The sequence below is a fragment of the Elephantulus edwardii genome, unplaced genomic scaffold, assembly GCF_000299155.1.
Source record: "Elephantulus edwardii isolate Elephantulus edwardi_28Jun2011 unplaced genomic scaffold, EleEdw1.0 scaffold00001, whole genome shotgun sequence".
NCBI classification, from domain to species: domain Eukaryota; kingdom Metazoa; phylum Chordata; class Mammalia; order Macroscelidea; family Macroscelididae; genus Elephantulus; species Elephantulus edwardii.
In genome coordinates this window covers 14,211,346-14,228,820 of record NW_006399751.1, presented here as the reverse complement: position 1 = coordinate 14,228,820, position 17,475 = coordinate 14,211,346, and the positions used below count along the sequence as shown (strand labels likewise).

The 17,475-nt window shown below is 37.2% G+C and overlaps 1 protein-coding gene across 2 annotated transcripts in view; it reads right to left on the bottom strand.

Moving 5' to 3' along the window:
* Window positions 1-17,475, bottom strand: part of CNOT1 (CCR4-NOT transcription complex, subunit 1) — a 100,005-nt gene that overhangs the window by 59,118 nt on the left and 23,412 nt on the right. For both annotated transcript variants that reach the window (XM_006878723.1, XM_006878724.1), the window contains exons 2-8: window positions 11,659-11,934; window positions 5,423-5,530; window positions 4,794-4,892; window positions 3,507-3,575; window positions 3,364-3,418; window positions 2,952-3,155; window positions 1,698-1,866 (exon numbers count right to left, since the gene is read on the bottom strand). In XM_006878723.1, the coding sequence (XP_006878785.1) occupies window positions 1,698-1,866; window positions 2,952-3,155; window positions 3,364-3,418; window positions 3,507-3,575; window positions 4,794-4,892; window positions 5,423-5,530; window positions 11,659-11,760 (806 nt within the window). In that variant the 5' untranslated portion in view covers window positions 11,761-11,934. The remainder of the gene's footprint in view (window positions 1-1,697; window positions 1,867-2,951; window positions 3,156-3,363; window positions 3,419-3,506; window positions 3,576-4,793; window positions 4,893-5,422; window positions 5,531-11,658; window positions 11,935-17,475) is intronic.

Genomic DNA, 17,475 nt, shown 5'->3' with positions numbered 1-17,475 from the left:
GCCTACTGGTCTAGTAGTGAGGATTTTTGTTTTCTTAATATTGAAATTAGCCATATTGATTTTACACAGGGAGTGCTTTGATCCACTAAGATTAAGTCATCTTTACTTTCTGCTAGCCAGGCTAAGTCGTTTGCATAATGCAGGTTGCTACTAAGTCTTCTTCCAATTCTGATATCACATTCTTTGTTTCATACAGTAACCTTGTTTTTGTTGTTATGTGCCACTGAGTTGCCTACGACCCATAGCAACCCTATGTACAGAAGCTCTGAACCCTGCCCTTCCCTGAAACAGCCTCACTAAATACTCACACACCAACCCCCACTGCTCCAGTTACTCTATAACAATCCATCTCCATTTGGGGTCTTCCTCTCCTGCGCTGTCTCTTCACCATTCCGAGCATGATGTCTTTCCTAAGAATCAATCCCGCCTGGCCACATAACCAAAGCATGTGAGACAGGGCTTCAAGGAGCAACTTGGTTTCACCCCCTCCAAGACAGATTTATTTGTTTTCTTAGTGGTGTTCAAGACTCTTCTCTAGCACCATAATTCAATCAATTCTTATAAGGTGTAATGTCAAATTATTTGCTCAGTGTACAGTTTGATTAGTATGGAGATATAGCCCTGACACAGACAGTTCCTAATTTCAAACTATGCAGAGGTTCCCTTGTTTTCTTTCACCATCACCGCTTCACAGTCAACGTATAAGGCCGTATCTCCTCAATGTTAGCCAATTTGTTATGATTCACACAGTCAAATGCTTTTGCATAGTCAATAAAACACAAGTAAACCTCTTCCTGCCCTATACATCAACATTATCTCTGAGGTCAGCAGAAACTCTGCACTAGATTGGGTATCCTAGCTCTAGACCTAGCTCATATCTTGGGGTCTCAGCCAATACTCAGAAGAACAGAAACTGACTTGACTGGGCACTCCAACTCTAATCTTCTGCTGCACTGAAAAATATCCTGTCCCAGGCCACACAATTTGTTTTCTATTTCCCATAACATATATGTTTATTTTTTTAGTTTGCTCTTATGAACAAGACAGTTGTCTGTCAGTTTATTGTATTGTGATGACAGACATGTTGCTGGGACATTGCAAGCTATGCCACCAGTATTTAAAACACCAGCATCATCATCCAAATAAGACTGGCCATCCACTTCTGAAATAGCAGGACTTTAACAATTATATAAATCCTAAATTCCAAGAGCATAAACCTCTTTGTTAAAATCATCCATTTATGGTGTGTCAGTTAAAGGAACACCAGTGAACCAATACACAGTAGTATAACTAATCTCCACCCCACCTTCTGGTGCTGCAAGCAGGTAAAAAAGAAAATGCAGAAGGCATGGTATAAAAATTATAAAGATGTAGGATATGAAGGCATAGTGATTAAACTGAGGAAGAGGAGAAAATCAGACGCATTAAATTGAAAGCGAGTATTAACTTCAGTATCATTTCTCCTCCAAAAGGATCTTGACAAGTTAAAATCCTTTTTTCTTAATTCTTAAATCTGAGAAATTGTATAGGTGAAGGGGGTAAGAATTAAGTCTGCAAAACTAGTTGGTATGAGCAACATGAACAAAGGCAAAAGACACTGTGAAATAATCTGAGGAACTTACTTAAAGTAACTAGTGCCGGGAAAAATTTATTAGCAAATATAAGAGTAATGAGAAACAATATATCTGACTACCAACCTTGCACAAAAGCCATAGCCTACTTCTTGCATGAAATCAGCCAGAGAGCTCTCCATCATGGTTTTTGCTACCCCTCCAGAATCAGGCAGGATCCTGTCCATTAGAATGTCCCGTTTTTCAGAGTATAAAAGTGGTGCAAGCACCACAGGACAGCGTTCCTGGGGAAAATCTGAGTGGCGGGGGGAGGAAAAAGAGAATATAACTGTGGGAAGAAACTGCGTTGCAATCCTCAAAGCACATGGTTCAAATCCACCAACTGCTCCGTGAGCAATCTCTTCCTGCAATTAACGTCTCTAAAAACCCCGACTCTATGGCACATAACAACAACATTGCTATTAAAAAAAGCTATTATCTTCTTCATGTTCTCTAAAACATAATCTCATTGCCAAGTAGTTATGAACGTCATATCAGGCTTCTGAGACTTTAAACTGCAGTAGTAGAAAACCAAGACTGCCAATCTTTCTCCTGAGTAGCAGCTGGTGGAACCGAACCCAAAAAGAATGCAGCTTTAGGTTAGCAGCACAGCTCATTATAACTACAACACCTGAACTTCCTAAAAGCCACCCCAAGTTGAGTTATTTCCCTTCATCTTTAGTAGCTCAATTTTAAATTTTTATATCTGATAACTTTTTCCTATTTGTATCCTGGTACCTAATGACAAATTCATACTCTAAATGTAACAGTCAATTCTCACAATACAGAACAGAAAAGATATCAGAAACATAAAAGAGAATATAAAAACTCAGTTATTTCAATGACAAATAGAAAGTTCTCTATCAAAGAAAGTTTTTTTTTAAATTAAACCATCATTAGGAAGGAGGGACTAAATAGTAGTCAAGATGCCTGTTCATTAACAATGACTTAAAGAGTAAATCAAAGATCAGAGAAAAAAAGACAACACACTAACTAGCGGTTACTGTAGCCTAACAGTCAATAATAAAGAGTCAAAAGAGATATATTAAAATTTACTAATATAAAAGAATGACTGAAAATTTTACACACTAAAGACAACATTTATATTTTCCTAAAGAATGGAAACTATATAGAAATAAACCAAATCTTAACTATATTTATGTGACAAGAAGCCCATTCATTCCTTTTCTATAATGAAACTTCATCATTATTTTACTCTCCTCAAAAAGACTTCATAAGCATAAAACCAAGAGAGTAAATCCCTGCCTTTACCTAAAATACATTTATCATCTGTTTGAGCATCCAAAGAAATAATTTTCTCTAGGCTATCAACACTCTTACCTCTGCGTAGTGTCTTAAGAAATGCGTCTATCTGCTCCTGGCCGACTCCAAAGGCTCCCTTCTGCCCAAAGAGGAGATGGGAGAGCAGGAGGTGTAAGACCTCTATTGCTATATCTTGGAAGCCACCTTCTTGATTTCCACTGACGTCTGCGTCAATGTAAGAACGCAGAAGATCTGGAAGCTTCTGTTTGATAAACTGGGCAGCTGTAAATCAAGCAAACCAAATGTCATTACCACACTACAATGGGTAAAAGGTCATATATCATCAAAACAGATATACTATTCAGCCTTCTTATTTACCAAATAACCCTTTATCAGTTTCTAATATTCAACACAATTTCAAAATTACGAAGTCTTAAAACCCTACACTGAAGAGTCTCATACTTCACTACATAGCAAAAAAGGAACATACCGAAACCTCGGAGATCTGAGCTGGAAGAATTCAAGAGGGCAAGGCCAAAAATTACCTGTAATAAGAATGGTTAGAGTGACTAAGGACTCAAACAACTGTTCTTAATCCTAATTTGTCTTCTCTCTCTTTTTAAAATCACTTACCTCTTGTACTTTGCTTAACTTGAGGACTTTACTCAGCTGGGCAAATAAGTGGGGTGCAGGCTTTAAACTCTGAAAAAGAACAAACTGTTTTAAAACCATAAACTTACTGGTTTTCAAGTAGTTTTAAAAGCATTTACCCAAACATTGAACTATTTTTTAGTAAAAGCAATGTGTAATTATCTATTAACAATTTATAACATGTCCTAGAGCTATGGATTCTATCCTACAAACCTTTGCTTTACTGTAATAGAACTAAAGACCTTACAGATCCTGGGTTTAGTTAAGATTCTACTAATTATCAAACTAACTGCCTGTATTTTGTTAGAAAGCTATAAAAGAAATCCTAAAAAACCACTTGAAATTGTAAAATTAAGAGATGATATTATGTGATTAAAACATTAGTATTCCCCATTTCAAGATGTGCTAGCCCAGAGAAATCACTCTTGATTATCTCTACTTTATTAAAAACTTTTCACCTTTTGTTCAAACTACTCCTTCCAACTCTATTATAATCTTGTAAAGACCTTCCTGACTAGTTGTTACCTTGTATAAAAGACAACTTTTGTAAGCACCACTGTGATTGAATATTGTTGTTAGGTGCCTTCGAGTCACAATGACTCATAGCAACCCTATGAACGAAAGACCTAAGACCTGAACACTTGTATAACTTTCAAAGTTTCTACAAGTTCATAGGGTTTCCCGAGGCAAGCTATTTCAGAAGTGGATGCCACTCCTGCTTCCAAGCTTGTTTTAATCGGGTAGTTCCACCAAACACTGTCTGCCATGGGTAACCATTATTGCATTTGGCACATCAGTGTCAGTGTTCAGCAGCAAGCAACCACAAGTTACTTCTATACAGCAAATGGACAGAGCAGTGCTAATGCCACTTAGAAGAATGTCTGACTGAAAACAATTAAAAACCAGACCTGAGGGCCGCAGATTAAAATCACACACCTTTGGCTTGGTAGCATGACTTTCTATCTAGTAGGCCAACAGAGTTAAATTTTAACAATTCTTCAAAAGACTAATCCTTAAATGATTATTGTTCTTGTTATCATTATATGTACTCATACGTCTTACAACTTTTGAACTCTAGTAGAAACTGCTCAGACATTAAACTCCCATTTATGACCTTTCTTTTCCTCCTTATAGAGCATGCTGGATATTTTTTATTAAAGAAATACTTTTTAAAAAAATTTAGTCTCATGATAATGAGACAGAAAATGATGATTTATTTAGAACGCCTAATAAAGAGATCATATACTTAGGACTATTAAAAATACCAACCTTCTGATAGTGCAATGGATTATCAATGGCATAGGACAGCGTCGAGATAAAATTTGGCTTTGTTATCAGTGACGCACACTCCTGAATCAGAAACTGAGTCTTCAAAAAATAAGAAAAACATTTCATTAACACCAACAATCATTGAACACAAATAAAAACAGATGTGCTTAGAACATACTAAGTGTAATGTACTACACAGATGTCAAACATTATAAAAATCTATTTCAAGTTCAGCATTAAATAAAAACTTCCACAAAATAATGCCCAGAAAAAGAGACCACCAGGACAATTAACACAAGAAACTGTTATAAAATTGAGAATCAAGAACCCAGGATACGATTCAATATTCTCCTCTTTGCCTTACTCGTCACCAGGACATTCCCATACTTGTTTTCGTCAGGAATATCTAGTCTAAGCACTAGCTCTCCAAGAAGGCAGCTTTAAGGGCAGTCAGGTAGAAGGTAAAGACAGAAAAAAGGAAGAAAAGTCCAAGAACACCTTCTAACCAACCAGCTAAGATTATTTCTAGATGTTCTTTGTGTCATTCACTATAAACATATTGTTCAAAATACAAGTCAATTAATCATTACAGTCAAGTAAATAGAAATACTCTTTAAAGCCTCAAATACCTGATGGAAATCTTTTCCACTACTTTTACCATCGCCACTGAAATCCACATGCGAAAATAGGCAGCGTAGTAAATGCCTGTCTGCCTCAGGACCGTGCCGATTCACAATCTAAAAAGAAATTAAAAAATACAAATTTGCAAGTTAACATTAAAAGTGAATCAATTTTTAGGACAAAACTCTCATTAAACTATTCATACTGAAATCTGAGTACCGGAATTACAGAGATGTAGGTCTCAATGTTTTGTAATGACTACTTTTGGAAATATTTTTTTGTTTCTCCTAAGTCACTGGCAAGAAGTAAAGAGAAAGAAAAGCTACCATTTAATTAGCCGATACAACCCTGTGCACTTTAGTAAAAGTCTCCATCAATAACCAGTTACCATTAACAGTATGTAATGGGTACACAGTTTTTAAAAATGTGTTTCAGGTTAGTAACAGAGTATTAAACTGAATCCATAAAAGCATTTTTTTACTATATATTATAGTTCTAAAACCTGTATACAATAGCCTAAAACTAAGCCCTCAATTAATTGACCAACAAGCTATTCCTGGACTATTCTAGATGTTGTCCTTGAGCTCTGTTTGTTCCTTAGAATGCATAGAAATAGGAACGTGGTAATTTTAACTGAGAAGCTCAAGACAATCTATGAGATTTTATCTCATTTCCTTTATGCTTCCCGTGGAAAGCACTTGATTCACCTTATCAGTGAGACCTTCTCTCAATGTCACTGAGGTCATCATAGCTCATCCTCTATCGGGTTTCCAAGGCAATAAAGCACCCAAGAGGAATCACTATTCCCTTGGAATCACTAAAAAGATTTGAATTGCCAGAGAAGACTGGAATCTTTTGACTAAAGTGCAACTTCCCATTGACCACACCACTCCACTATCTTCATATATTTCTTTTTTTTTTTAATGCTATAATCACCTAGGATTTGTCTGCAATCCTTGGGCACCCATTTGTGTATTGTTTTTTCTGAAAGTTTGCAGACTTTGGATTGCCATTCATTCATTGTTGCATTTTTCTCCCTGCCCACCCCTCCCCCACAGTTCACTCTTCTCTTTGAAAAGTAAAATTCTTTCATTGTTACACAATCCCTCCCCCAAGTCCACTCTACTATGCAGCCTTCATTCTAGACTCCTATCATGACAATACCTAATCACATATCCCTTTTTAAACAGTTCTCTCCCTCATCTGTCTCAATGTAGTATACATTATTTATCCCCTCTAGCTCAGTCTCCCCTTAACCGTGATGTCAGTCCGATAGGGTGACACTGCAGTATTTGTCCTTTTGTGACTGAGATATTTCACTCAGCATAATGTCTTCCAGGGTCACCCATTTTGAATAATATTACATTAATTCTTTGTTTTTTAATGCAGTGTAATATTCCATAGCGTGAATTTATTAGAGCTTCTCTATCCATTTATTTGCTGATGGGCACTTAGGTTGTTTCCAACTCTTTGCTATTGTGAACAAAGCCACGATAAACATGGGTGTGCATATATCTGCTTGGGTGGTGGTTATGGTTTCTTCAGGGTATATTCCCAGTAGCGGAACTGCTGGGTCAACTGGTATTTTTATTTGCAACTTTTTGAGAAAGCGCCACACTGCCTCCCATAGTGGTTGTACCATTTTACACGTCCACTAACAGTGATTCATTCCAGTTTCTCCGCAATCTCACCTGCCTTTGATGTCTGCTGTTCTGTTAAATTTTGCAATTCTTACTGGGGTGAGATGGTATCTCACAGTTGTTTTGTATCTTGATTTATTTCTGTTTAGGGTCTTTTATCCATTACTCTATTTAAGCGCATGAAAATAAGAACTACTCTCTTTGCTTGTATTAACTTCTATGTATTTTGTTTAGAACACAGATCAGTGTATGTGTAAAATAAATGCCTGTTTACTAAATGCTATACAGTGGAACTTTGGTAGTATAGCACACTGTGTGGTGGTCTGTTAACCAAAAAGTTGGTGATTCAAATCTCTAAGATACTCCTAGGGGAAAAGTTGGGCAGTCTCGTCATAAAAATTTATAGCCTCAGAAACACGATGGACAGTCACCACGAATCAGAAACAACTCAACAGTAGTGTTGGCTTTTTTTTTATGAGCTAGGTAATAGGAAGTTCTTGTGGCTTACACTTAACAAGTTGTGCTACCAAACCAAAGAAACATGGTTCAAATCTACTAGCTGCTTCAACAGGAAAAAGAGGGGCAATCTCCTCCTGTGCTATTTACTGTCTCTGAAAACCCTGTGGAGGATCACAGGTGGGCCAGTTCCCACTTGAAGGTACTCAGCGCCAAAAAAGGATTCACCTTTGATGGTAGAGAGTCTGAGAATCAGTAGACTAGTGGGAAAACTGGATACTGGTAGGTAGTCTAGTAGAGCACTGCTAGCACTGTGGTTAAGATTATCATCTACCAACCAAAAAGTGGTCTGAACCCACACCTGCTCTGCAGTGGTCTTCCTCAATAAAGATTTACTGCTTCCGAAGTCCTATGAGCAATTCTCTGAGTCAGAACTGACTCAGTGGTAATGTGAAGTGACTTAAGAAGTGGTCAAGCTCAAAATGTTGCCATGTTTTACTCATTTGTTTACAGTCTGGTTTTTTTAAATTATTGACATTCAATTCTTTCAGATTATTTCATAACTTTTGGAGTATAGTTTTCTTCTTCATAACTGTTTTTCAGGAATGGAATTTTCAGAAGTGAGTACTAGACAATATCACTTGTTTTTGGAAATAGCTTTCTGTAAACATTACCCTCCTTTTGCTCATTTTTTATGGACCTAGGATATTAAGATCCTACCTAAATCCTCCCCCCCATCCAATGTCTTCAACTTATAGCTAAACAAAAGAGGAATATACTAGGGTGATGTACACTTTAAAAAAAAAACACCACCACACAACTACATACTCATTAGTATTTTTTTTTGGGAAATAATTGTCTATATTTTGCTCCTCCTCCTTTGATTCTCATCTCTGATAATTGGGTTTTTTCCCTGTTAATTTTCTAAGACTGATTATGTTTGTAATCCATTTCTTAATTTTTTAAAAAATATGATGGTCTTTTTGTGACTTATTTATTTTATCATTCAGCATAATACACTCTAATGTCATCTATGTCGTGTAATATTTCACTAATTCTTAACTGTTTTTTAATGATGCACAATCCTCCACGGTGTGAATGTACCAGTTTCTTTACCCATTTGTTAGCTGCTGGGCACTGGAATTGTTTTCAACTATTTCCTACACCCAACTTCCTAAGGAAGCCTCAAACTGCTTTTCACAGTGGTTGTACCATTTTACATTGTCACCAACAATATTCAGAGATTTAATCTATATAGAATTTTAAACTCTCCACATCCTCACCTAGATGTGTGGTTTAATGTCTTAGTGAACACCGTTATTTTTGCTAGGGTGAAGTGATATCTCACTAGTTTCAATAGCAGTTCTCTGACAGCTAAGGATAGTAAGCATTCAGTTTCTGTTGGTAAAAGTCTTCTGTACCTCTCCTTAGTCTTTAATATTTCATCTTATGAGTGACTATTATGAATGATACTGTTTTATTTCTTTTCTGCTCAGGGTTTTGTTACTATAGAGAAATTAAACTGACGTCTATATTTTGATCTTATACCAGGTCACTTAACTAAATATGGAATTTAATAATTTCTCAGTGAGTCTTTGGGATTTTTCCTATCGTTAACAAACAGAAATAATTTTAGTTTCTCTTTACCAATCTGGATGAATGTTTTTATTTCCTTTTCTTGCCTTACTGCTCTGGTGAGGACTTCCATTATTTAAGAGTAATGATAACACCAGAGATGCAAATCAAAGCCACAATGAGATAACATCTCACCCCAGTAGCAGTGGCAAAGTTTAGCAGAGCAGCAAGTAATAAATGCTGGAGAGGATGTGGAAAGTCATACACTGTTGGTGAGATTTTAAAATGATATAGCCACTCTGGAAAGCAGTTTGGCATTTCCTAAAAAAACTGAACATAGAAACTCCGTATGATCCAGCTATTCCACTATTAAGAACATATCCCAAGGAAATTACAACTGAGACACAAACAGGTATTTGTATAGCAATGTTCAAAGCAGTGTTATTCACCATCCCAAATGTCCAACCAAAACCAAATGGACTGAGGAAATTATGGCACATTCACAAGATGGAATACTATGCAGCACACAGGAGCAATGATTTTGTAAATTACTACCTAACTTGGGAGGGACTAGAGAGCATTATTCTAAGTGAACTAACTCAGTCCCACAAGGATGAATACTGTATAAGACCATTATTGTAGAATGAGTATGAGGATTCAAGGGGGGGAGGTTGAGAGCAAGGGGTGCATTAATCACAGAGTTGCAAAATTTGATGGGTGGAGGGAGGAGGGGTGAAGGAAATGGGAAAGATCAGGTGTGAAAAATAACGAAAATCATCTTTGCCTCTAAGGAAAACCCTGGAAGCACTTCTTCCAAAACACTTGTTCTTTTCGCATTCTATGAGCTATTCTATACTCTTTTCCAAAATGACAATTCTTCTTCAGTCATCCTTAGTTATTGTCCTCAACTTTCCGATACAAACAAAGCAATTTAAAAGATCACAGCTTGGACTAAGTGCATCTTAGCCTTTTAACTGGCATCAATGTTCTTTAATACCTTAAAATTTAAGATCCTTGCGTTCCTCATCAAAAATAACTTTAGTATTTTTTGGAACCTCAAATTTCAATACAGGTATCCCATACTTTTTGAAACTTTATACAACTTTACTTTCACAAAAGATCTGTTCATTAAACAAAATAAATGTGAAGAGAAGTTTCACTTTTATGCAGGGTGGGGGGGAAGATATAAGCAAATTTATTATTTAGTTTTGACATTAAAGCAACAATGGCTGAAGTTCCTTCTCTGAGAACTACTCAGTATTTTCAGCATCAGTATACATAAAATTCCAAGTATGACACTCCATTTGACTTAAAAATGTGAAGACAATAAATAAAGCCATTAAAACTACTATTTAACTTTCTTTTCATGCAACGCTCCAGAGTCAATCAAACTTGAAGCTGAAAACCGTGAAAAGTGACTAAGGAATGAAGACGGAGAAGAAAGAGTATACATTACTCCAAAGATGCACAAATAGCATGGAAGTAAATCAAAAGATATTTAGCATCATTAGTTAATAAGGGAATACAAAAGGTATCATATCATTTGCTTTTAACGGAGAAAGTGAGTTCTAGAGTAATAGCCAATTTTTTAAATTTTTTTTATTTTATTATTTGTGTGTGTAGTGTCCAATCAGATCTGACTGGTATAGGAGGAGATTGCCCCTCCTGCAGCAGAGCATTTGGTGGATTTGAACTGTGTACCTCTGAGATTGCAGTGCAGCTTCTTGCCACTAGGCCACCAGAGCTCCCTGTATCACATCATTTATAACAACTAAGATGACTAAAATAAAAGGTGGATGACAAGAATGTGAAGAAATTAAAACCATGTTAACGCTTGAGGAATGTAAAATGGTACAAATACATTAAGAAAATAGTTCCATAGATTATTAGACATATGATCCAGGAAGTCCACATATTCAACTTAACGGGCATCTAACAACAAGGCAGACACAAAAGAAGTGCAGATTTTCAATATATTAAAAGTCCTTAACATGTCAATCTCAAAGAGACAAATCCAAGGCAACCAAGAGTTTAGGGAAGGTGAGAGCGACTATTAATGTGCTGGCATTTCTTTTGGAGTGATAAAAATGTTATGGGATAGAGAGCTCTGGTGGCCTAGTGGCAGGAAGCTGCACTGCAATCCCAGAGGGACGTGGTTCAAATCTACCAGATGCTCTACTGGAGAAGGAGGGACAATCTCCTCCAGTACCAGTCAGATCCAATTTGATGGTGTGTGTACACACACACACACACACACACACACACACACACACACACACACACACACACTACCATGGGATCAGATTGTTGAAAAGGTTATACAATGCTATTAATAGACCACAAACCAATGAGTTAATGAATGACACAGTTTAAAATGGTAACTTTTGGGATTTGCTTTTTAAAAATAGATAACTTTTATAGAAAAAGTTTTAAAAAACCTATGAAAGTTAAAAACAAACTCCATATATGTCTTTTGATATTAAATGGAAGTATCCACATAAATCTCCAGCTTTCTTTCTGCTGACTATTCATTTCCTTTAATGGTTCTTTTGCGTTCTGAAAAATGTACTTACATGTTGTATTTCCTGCTGGCTGGCTCGGTAGTTTTTCTTGGTTAAATTGTCCACCAGGTAGCTGATTTGAGACAAGGCCAGCGAGAGCGAGTCAAGATTCATTGCTGGTTGGGGCGGAAGCAGGCGGCCGAGCCCGGCGCAAAATCACCATTATTCCCCTTTAGTCACCTCAGAGGCAGGTTAATGCTTTCTTTGTAATAGGCCTATATCTGGTATCTGTATAATGTGTTCAGTTCTTCTTAACCAGGAGTCTTACTCTGTTATGAAACATGGCACCTGTTTAAAAAAACACACACACACACACCCAAAATTTCAAGTTAGTAAATTTTTTAAGTAGGAGCAAAAATATCTTTTAAAAGCCTCTATTAAAAAAAAGAAAACCAACAAAACCAAACGCCAACACAAAACACCTTAAGATGCCTTCATGTCATTTTTCAAAATTAGCTAAAGCCAAGTCATAAGAAAATTAACCCTCCTGAAAGGGTTTATTTTAACAAAATATTATATGACTAATAGAGACATAATGCTTGATAAAGAAGAGAGCAGAAGTAAGAGATACAGACAGACAGACAAGTGGAATCAACACAACAGCTCTAACAATGGGCTGTTAAGGGCAGCAGGCAACTGTGAGAATGGCACAAGATAAAGCAACCAATTTGTCTGTTGTACACATGGATGCTATGAATCAGAACTGACTTGATGGTGCCTCACTACGCAATTTTCCTAATTTTAAAGTGCTTATTTCCAAGAACCACATTGGCACAGTAAGTTAAATGTTGAGCTCCAAACCAAGAGGCTGGCAGTCTGTACCCATCAGATGCTCTAAGGGAGAAAGATGAGGCACTCTGTTCTAGTAAGACTAACAGGCTTAGAAACTCAAGGAAGGACCAACATTAGTCAGCACTGGCTTGACGGCAGTGAGTCTGTCTCTGTTTGGTTTGTTATATATCCTTTCGAAATATCAGAAAGTACTTTATTCAGAATTTAGATCTGTATTTGTGGAAAGAAATCTTCATCTCATGTTTAAAATCCTCCCTCACTCTCTTTTTTAAAGGGAGCTCTTCTGGTATAGTCTATAGCGAAATAGGATAACCCAAAGGCCACTCCTCTAGCAGTGTGAATTCACTAGTGGCCCTAGTGGTAGAAAGATGGGTAATCTCCTTCCATGCTATTTACAGCCCCCAAAACCCACTGGATGGTCGCTATGAGTTGCTTCCAATGGGAAGCCATGAGTTTTGAGTTGTTTCTTTTGGCTTTTTTAAAAGCAAGAGTTTTAACTTTGAGAAAGTCTTTTTCTTCTATTTACAAGACCCCACTTATACCCATTCCTCACTAGCAACTACTTGCAAAGATGGTTCAGGACAAAGCAATATTTGGTCCTGTTTTACACAAGATCACTATGAGTTGAAAATGACTTAGTAACAATCTCATTAACAAGATTCTAAAGACCAGTTTGTTATAAAAAAACAGACTTTACATGAAAATGGAGGATAATCATTAACAGATCATAAACTGAAGGATGATTTTAATAGTTAGAATTATGGCCCAGACAAGTCTGACACATAACTTTAATAATCACAATCAAAAATACTCTCCCCATGCACCTGGACACTTGTTACTGTCATATGCACACTGTTAATGAGAAATAGTTGGATAGCAGATTGTTGTAAATGCAAAATGGCAGATAATAAAAAAGAGGCTAAGTGAGGACTGTTACTATGTACTGTTAACCTACTGTCACAGCAACCCTAATTAAAAACAAATATGCACTCTGCCCTGTCCTGTGCCATCCTCCCCATCTCTGACATACTTGAGCCTATTGATGCAGTCACCATTTATACTGAGGGTCTTTCCCTTATACATGGACACTCCACCTTTCCAAGCATGTCCTTTGCCTAGAACTGGCCCCTCCTAATAACACGATAAAACTTTGCCATTCTTGTTTGAAAGGAGCATCCTCCAAGACATATTCTTTTGGCAGTTCATAAAATATCCAGTACTCTTCTCCAGCACCAAAAAACACTAAGGCACTGATTCTTGTTCTGTCATCTTCAACCATTGTCCAACTTGGATATGTGCAGCAAGTAACTGAAAAGACTATGGTTTGCATTAGATCGCTGTTCTTTAGCAATCTGGCCAGGTCCTTGACAGATTTTTCCCAATGCATGTCTTCTGAATGGACTACCTATGGATCTAAGGAAGACAAAGTCATTGATAATTTCAATCTTTTCTCCATCTATCAGGATGTCTATTGGCCCAGTCGTAAGATTTTTGTCTTCCTGATCTTGAAATGCCATCCATATTGAAGGTTGTCATATTACTTGATCTTCTGCAACAGGTGTTAAAAGTTGTCTTCACTATCAGCAAGGCTGTGTCATTTCTATAACGCAGGTTTTTGAAGATTCTCCCTCCAATTCCGATCCCACATTCTTCTTCATAAGAGTCCAGCTTCTCAAACGATATACTCAGTAAACTGAATGAATAGGTATGGAGAAAGGACACAACTCTGATGCATCTTTCCTGATAACTATTCAGTGTTTCTTTGCTACATTCAGACAACTGATTCTCTGTCTACGTACAGGCTTCATCCGAGCATAACTGAGTGTTCTGGGATTCCCATTATTTTCAATGTTAGCCATTTGTTATGATCCACACAATCAAATGCCTTTGCATAGTCAATAAAACAGACATTCTTCTGGTATTCTTCACTTTCAGCCAGGATCCATCTGACTTCAGCAATTTTATCTCTGGTGCCATCGATGATCTCTCTTAAACTCAGCTTACTGGCAATTCTCTCAATGTAGCCATTTCTGGATGATCTTCAGTGATATTTTGCTTTCATGTGAAATTAATGACATTGATCAGTAATTTTCACATTCTACTGGATCATCTTTCTTGAGAATGGGAGTAAACAGGGATTCGATCTCATCAGTCAGCCAGGGAGGTAACTGTCCTCCAAAATTTCCTGGCATAAACTGGTGAAAGCATGTTCACGGCTGCATCTGTTACTTGAAACATGTCAACTGGTACTACATCGATTCTGGGGGCCTAATTTTTTGCCAATGCCTTCAGTGCAGCTTGAATTTCTTCCTTTATTGCCACTGGTTATTTTTCATATACTATTTCCCGAAACAGGGTTTTTTCCTACTTAAAAAAAAATAAAACACCACAAAACAACACAACAAAACCTATTTCGAGAGTACCATGGACTGCTAGGAAAAACAGATTCATCCAGGAAAGGGTTAAACCGGGTGGCTCCTTGGAGGTAAGGATTCTGAGGCTCCACCTAACATACTTTTTGGACATGTTGTGAAAAGAGACCGGGTCCTTGGAGAAAGGACATCATGCTTGGGAGGGTGGAGGGACAGCACAGGAGGGGAAGGCCCTCTATGAGGTGGACTGATTCAATGACTGGGATAATCGGGATGGGACTGTCAGAGACAGTGCGACTGGCACAGGACAGAGCACAGTTTAGGGCTGCTGTACATAGAGTCGCTATGAGTCGCAAGCGACTCGACGACACATAGCAACAATAATTTCCTGAAATATTTCCGTGTCAACCAATTATTTTTGGTAAAATCACTCTGTGTAGTCCCTCCATCTCTTGGACACAAAGACCAAGAATTATACTAAAAAGGAACATTTCTCCAGAACATCTTCAAGCCTCACCTTGCAACACTAAAAAATTCTATAGGCAAAGTACTGAATGATACAGAAAGCACAAAAAAAATAGGTGAAAGTAATACAAAGACTCATTGTACAAACAAGAATTGGTCGATAATGAACTATTCTAAAGAACAATATATGACCAAGAACCAATGGTACTAAAGGAAAGGGTCATTTCACTGAAGGGAATGACAATAAATTCCAGGAACTGACAAGGTATCAAGAAAGATGTTTCAGTAAAGACAAGGACAAAATTGTGTCAACTACATAGCATACTAGTTATTTTTGTAAATAAACTTATGAGTACTAATACTTTTATTCTGTGAAATAAAATATTCTGTGATATGTTAATTGGCCATGTTCTTCTATTTTGGTAATATTCCAATACTACTGGTTTTCTGATCAAAATATGTATGTGTGGCTTGTTGTCTCAATTTTAATTTGTTTTATCCATAGGTTAAGACCATGGTGATAGTTTGTTATAAATGTTCTCATACAAAAAAAATAAATAAATAAATGTTCTCATACAAATTTTGCTTTTGAGTATCTTGTAATCATATGCAGAGTAGTTTAGGCTTTTTCTCTCTTCCCAAATTAAGGAAAGAGGATTCACAGTGTTTGGTTTTCTTCCTCCACATGTGATTAATCAATCTTCAGGAAAACCAAATCTATGTATTTCCAAGTCGAGGCTTATAGAGAGGAGTTGCTTGTCAGGAGGAGCTGGCTAGTCCTTGAAAAGGACATGATGTTTGGAAAGGTGGAGGGTTAGCAAAGACTGGGAAAACCTTCAATGAGATGGATTGACAGACACAGTGACCTAACGACAAGCTTGAGTATGTCAGAGATTGACAGGATGACACAGGATGGGGCAGAGATCCATTGTTCATATGCTAGGAGTCAGAGTCAACTCGCTGGCATTAACAACAACGGTAACCTCTGGTCTATAGGGAGCCACACTGCAAATGCAAAGAAGGTACTCTCTCTGGTGGTTCAACTCCACCGAAGAAATGGGCAATTTTCTCCTCTGCAAACCCACTGGAAGATTCTGACTTGGTGGGAATGAATTGAGTTTATGGACTAAAATGAAGGTTTGTTTTTGTTTGGGTTTCTTAAATACTACTGCTAGTCAGTACTGGTATGTTTAGACCTTAGTATGAGACAAAAGATTAAAAACTGGGGAGGGGGGAAGGTGAAAGGTGTGAATGCATTCTGAAAACCACCAAAAGGACTTGATAACTGAGGGTTGTTAAAGACAGAAGACATATACTTCTAGAGAGCCCATGCATCCTAGTTTCCAGTGTTTCACTGACATTAAACAACTAAGGAAGAGTTTTAAGTGTAAGAAAGAAGTCAGTATGAAGCATAAAAGGATTCACTAGGCAAATGGTTTAATAATCTCAAACACAGCAAATATTGCCTGCAAATATAGATTTTATTTTTTTTTTAATGTTTATTATTTGTGTGTGTGTACCGTCAAATGAGATCTGACTGGTACTGGAGGAGATTGTCCCTCCTTCGCCGGAAGAGTATCTGGTGGATCTGAACCGTGCACCTCTGGGACTGCAGTGCAGCTTCTTGCCACTAGGCCAACAGAGCTCCCCTAGATATTTTTTATATAAATGAAAAAAACTAAAAATGAGCTAGATAAGAGTTCTAATGAAACAGAATTTTTAAATGGGTAGAAAAGGACAAAGTGACTGTTAACAATGAGCTTTAGTACAATGGGAGGATTAGGCAAGGTTTAGATCTATTGTTACAGGGTCACTACGAGTCAGTTGACTTGTCTTGTCGGCAGCTTACTTACCTACCAACGATGGAGAAAATAAACCTAAAAAATCAGAAGACTCAGAAAAAAACCTAGAGGCCTTAACATTAGACACAAAAAAAGGTCACCACAGAAAATAGGTAAAATTTAGGAACAGATGGCATTCCTAAGATTCGAGGGTAGATCTTAAATTCTGATTTCAATGTTGTTAGGTGCTGAGACCGGTATAACTCACAGTGACCCTGTGAAGAACAGATCTGAAACCTGTCCTATCCTATACCAATCTCAAAATCTTGAGTAGTGTGCTGCAGTCACTGTTTCAATCCACTTGCCTGAGGGTCTTTCCTCTCCATTTTCCTTCCACCATCTCCTGGCATAATGTCTTT